The sequence below is a fragment of the Apium graveolens genome, chromosome 1 (genome assembly GCF_009905375.1).
Source record: "Apium graveolens cultivar Ventura chromosome 1, ASM990537v1, whole genome shotgun sequence".
Lineage (NCBI taxonomy): Eukaryota > Viridiplantae > Streptophyta > Magnoliopsida > Apiales > Apiaceae > Apium > Apium graveolens.
In genome coordinates, this window is record NC_133647.1 from 169,652,402 (window position 1) to 169,657,624 (window position 5,223).

A 5,223-nucleotide genomic window follows, 5' to 3' on the forward strand; every position below is an offset into this window, starting at 1 on the left:
ACAAACAAGAGCTTATGTCGCAAGTGACATTTAATGACGGAATTTGTTTTTTTTTTCGTCACAAGATTTTTTATCGGGAACAAAAAATAGGGCCAAAATTAATAGAGAGAAAGTAAAATATTAAATTATTAGTTGGGCAGCAAATATATTAATAAAATATTACACTGGCGACGGAAGTCATCTGTCTGTCACAATTCATTGTGACCATCTGTTATCTTTCCGTCGGAAAATAACCTCTTTTCGTCGTTAAAGAACCTTGCGACTGGAAAGATTTTAAGCTCTTTTAGTGTAAAACAAATAATTAAGAATGTTTTATGCCATAGAGCTTTGAGATTTGATAATATGATTAGAAGAATATGTAACTTAAGTTCAACCAGTTCAACTTGTTAGCACGATTTACAACAATATTTGATGTAAAGATGAGATTATACAAACTCATAGGGCTACTAATTAAAGGTTCGGAAGAATGGAGGAGATTCATCCATCTGAAAAGGATTTCCAACAACAGCATTGTTCAGATAATTATAATGAGGATATTGTGCAGCATCCATAACCATAAATTGCATGTCCTCTGATGGCTTCCAATGTCTCTTTCTCTGGTTTATGAACCAGTTGTTTATTTGCTTCTGATCCAAACCAGTTGCTTCACCCAACGCTAGCTTCTGTGATTCCTGTTAATGTTTATATATATACTAACTAATAATCATCTGTTGCAAGAAAAATAAAAATTGACGATATATAGTGTTCAAATTACTTATATATCTATCAATTATTGTTTGTTAAATTACCGATGGATATGGCCATTTGTGATTTCTGCTCCACCAATCTAGCAACTGTTGTCGAGCTTCATTAGGCAACTTCCCTTTTTTTCTCTTCTTCATAAACTCCTGTGTAAGATTTCCCAAACATCCACTGTACTTGCGTAGAAGCTGACCCTTTAATTCCTGATCTTCTGCTTGAGGATCTACCGGATTGTTATGCATGCCAGTCTCTTGTTCCCACGATCCATTTCCATCCAGAGCCTGAACAAGAGCTGATGCATGCATGGAAACATATATGGTTATATGATTACTCAATTTTTTTAACACTGATTTTATTTTCCCTGCGCTAATGATAGGTAGTAGTTGCTGAGGGCAGATCTAAGTAAGGCCTATGGGATACATGCCCCAGAGAAAAAAATTTGAATACTGTTTTATTAATGATTTACCAAGTTCATATGTATATTTTATCAAGTGTCACCACAAAAAAAGTTCCCTTCTATTATTTATTTATTTGTATCTATAAATAGATGTTAAATATACAAAAAGATAATTGATGTTTTACGTTATACTACAAATTGTAACGAACATTCCTGTATATACAGTGAGCCACTGATTATTTCTTCCGGATCCGCCACTAATAGTTTTAGAACCTAATAGTAGATATCCAGTAATACCTATTTCTTAGAGAAATGCAGTCCTGAAATTAGTCATCCGTCTGTATTAGCTATGGATAAAAAAACAATGTATACCAATACCTATTTGTTGTCTATATAAATTAAGAGATATGAAAACTGGTTGATCTCTGTAAAATGTTGATAAAAAATAAGAACATGTAGTCAGTCATGTACATATGCAGGTTACTGCATGCATATGCATGTACATATGTTGATAAACAATGTACTTATAACTTGATTAATCTTATTGGATTTTCATTAACCTAGACATCTTCTCCACAAGCATAGGACCATGTTGCCATATAGTTTTCGTGAGAATGCAGAAAGATATAATAATTTTGCGAGACCGATGTGCAAGGAAAAAGGTATTGAAGTAAAAATTGGATTTGCTATGCTTAATATATAGATGGAAAACTGAAAAAAGTAAGAAACGAGAGAGATAAATAGAAACAAGAACTGAAGATAAAGTCTACAAGCATGCTATACTATATAGTAGTCTCTCTAGAGTAAAACAAGCTGTGCTGACGTCCCTGATATTTATCCGTCAATCACATAAAGACTAAAAGAAAAACCTCAATTTGTGTCTCTTCTTTAACACCCGGGTAACTTAGTACTTAGCTAAAAAACAACTGGTAACTTACGGTACTGGAGCTTATATACATATTTTGATAAAAATAATTAAGGTCTCCTGCAATTGACAAGTTTAAGATATAGAATTATCTAATCTTAGAATTACTAATTAATCAATTACTAAGATTTGAACTGTCAATGACCTAAGAAATTTTCTCATGCAAATTAGCAGCAAAACATGCCGAGACTATACATTACTTAGCTAATTAGATGAAGAAAACACTAATTGGTTATAACATTTGTCCCCTGAAAACATGAGTTCTATGATCAATGCAATAGAGAAGAAATTTAAGCAATAAACTAAAACCGCGTTTGTTACACATTTGCATACCAATTGAGATGCTGTATATATGAAGATAGAAAGTTAAGAAAGGTGAAAACGTAGATATTATGAACTGCTTAGCAGAAAAAGAAGACATATAGGCATACATTTGCAAAAGCCAAAAGTTCTTCATTTTAAATCAAACTAAGATTTTTGTTGAGAGAAATAAAAGTAAATTTTAATTTGCTTTTCAATTTTTTTTTTTAAATGAAGAGTAAAATTATAGTAAAACAAAGATCAGGATTAATTGGAGATCACACGTAAGAGATTACCTGAATCAGAGGAAGAAGTGGTGAGAGCTTTAAACTGAGACTCAATTCTGGACAAAAAGATGAGAGCTTCCTTGAAGGGTTTACAGAGTTCTTGCTCATACTTGCTCAACATCTCACAATATGCTTCCATAAATTGATCCAAAGTCGGATCTTCCCCTATTGATCCGCTTCCACCACCCATCGCCACTATTGATGCCTTGATTTCCTCCAGCCGCGCCACTACTTCCGGTGGTGCTCCTATCTATTTATGTCACAAAAACACTTACATATTGATCCACTAGCTTAATTATATCACAAACATTAAATCATTAATATATACAGCAGCACGGTTTAGTAAGTTGAACAATATCGATTACCTTTTGACAGCCGACATAAGCAGCAAAGAGACGGTTATAGTGAGGATGAGACATGATCTTTTGTTTCATGGAAGCCGTAGACGAAGAGCTGCTGCCAAGTCCTCCATCGGTGTTGGTGTTGATGTCAATGAAGTAGCCACTAGGGTTGGTAATTGTTTTGTTATTGTTAGGGTTATTATGATCTTGGAGGAGCATAGGTGATGATAAATCGTGTGCTTGGTTTCGTAACTGGTCCTGACTAAATTGTTGTAATTGCGTTTCATGGTTGTCGTCTCCATACGTGCCCATCAAACCTAAATTGCTTTCAAACCCACCACCACCTTCCATTTCTTCCTCCTGTGAAATTTTTTCTTGTCTAAAATAGATGTATACATGAACAGTACTCACGCGCACACACAGACAAGTATTATGTAACTGTTTTATAGAGGTAGATATTATGGTAGATCCGGATCTCCTGATGAGTTTTATGCTACTAGTATGTATGTATTTAACCTACTGATTTTTCTCATTCTTACAAAAAAAGTACTAGTACTCTAGTAGTAGTATATATGAATAGGGCCAAGGGTGGAAAGGTGGGGCGAACTTAGGCTAAAGCCGCGCTTGAGTAAAAAATTAGCAGAGCGTTTGAAATCATGGTTCTTCTCAGCAGGATTTGTAGGTTAGATAGTGTAATAATGATTAAGGTTTTTTTAGAGTAAAGCCTTCAGGACAGATCAATATCCACTGGGCTTTGCTAGTATAGGCTTTTCATAGTAAATAAACATGATCTGACTTTAAGATATATTAACTCATCTTTGTACTTGTACTAACATATTTATGTATATAAATCTCAAAATATTTAATTGCTGCTAGAGTGCTAGCAAGCAATATTGGAAGAAGAAATGTAAATTTTACTATTAGATAAGATGGTGTAAACTGTAGACTACACTGTGTAGTGCGTGCAAAGCATTACCCTTCCTGTGAAAATTTTTCTCCCCCTCTTTTCTAGCACTGCCACCGAAAATCTGCCATGTTACTTCCCAGAGAGAGAGAGAGACTCCTCTGATAGATCAAATCAAGGTGTTTATGTGTGTGTTGTGATAGATGATGATGAGGAAGAGGGATTGTTTTTGGGGCACGAAATCTACACAACTTAACTCTCTGCTGTACTTATATTTATTTGTCCACTCATTTATCATCTTCTATCTATTCTCAACCCTCTCCAGGTATGAAAATATGAATTACAATCTTTCTTATATGTTTTCTCTTTTCTTCTTTCCTTAACTTGTTACGGTTGGCATATGTTTTTTTTTGTTTTTCTTTGTTATAAAAGTTTGCCTTCTTTGAGAACCAATTTAGTAGTTTTCATTCGGTTTGAATTAGGACAGTAGCTGGTTTTTTCAAGCCTAATCACATATTTGTTCAATCAATAATGAATAAATTCCATCAAATGAATCCGGTAGCAACATAGCATAAGAGCTCCCTATATTAAAATAAAATGTTATTTGTCTGTATATTGCTGGATATGGACGCGTGATTTTGAAACATTTTCGGAATATGTAGCCTTGCTGTTACAAATTGTACCGAATTGAATTTTCAAGTTTGAGAGTTATATCACTCAATTTTGAATTTAAATTATTATTCTATATATATATATAATTTTGTTTACACAGTATCATAGTAGTTGAAAAGAAAAAATGAAAAAAAATAACAATAATAAATATTGTTTACTATATGCAACTATAAATTGATCATAAAATTACTTGCAGTTATCAAATATCAGGAAAATCTTTGTACCATTATAAAACCCTAACCGAAGAACATCCTACATTGTTTTAGTACCCTAACCGAAGAACATCCTACGTTGTTTTAGTACGGAATTTTGTTTTTAAAAAATGATCAGTTACTAGAGCATGATCCTTTTTGGAAAATGATTCTTAGAATGATTTGCAATTTTTTATGAACTTGAAGAAAATATAGCTGTATCTTTCTTAAATTTACTGTGAAAGTATCTAAATATCCATATTGTAAATATTTCACTGAGGTTTAGGTACCTAATAAAATATGATAAAGTGTTCTGTAGTGAGTTGGGGTAATCTCAGGTAGAGTACACATAGCATATGCTGCATGTACAAGTTTATCATTGTATTGTCAAAATTATAATAATTAAAGTTACACCTTAACTGCAGATCAGATATCAATCTAAGTACTGCATGAGATCCAGGTATA

The 5,223-nt window shown here is 33.1% G+C and overlaps 1 protein-coding gene across 2 annotated transcripts; it reads right to left on the reverse strand.

The window, feature by feature from the left end:
• Window positions 1-320: 320 nt before the first annotated feature.
• Window positions 321-4,215, reverse strand: LOC141670884 (homeobox protein knotted-1-like LET6). 2 transcript variants are annotated; one of them, XM_074476945.1, is made up of 5 exons: window positions 3,968-4,215; window positions 3,016-3,351; window positions 2,660-2,900; window positions 789-1,033; window positions 321-662 (listed from the first exon to the last, which is right to left on the reverse strand). In XM_074476945.1, exons 2-5 carry the CDS (start codon window positions 3,340-3,342, stop codon window positions 447-449), a joined length of 1,029 nt encoding a protein of 342 aa, XP_074333046.1. In that variant the 5' UTR covers window positions 3,343-3,351; window positions 3,968-4,215; the 3' UTR covers window positions 321-446. The 2 variants fall into 2 exon arrangements, with proteins under 2 accessions (XP_074333046.1, XP_074333039.1); XM_074476938.1 differs by having other exon boundaries at window positions 321-671.
• Window positions 4,216-5,223: the final 1,008 nt, after the last annotated feature.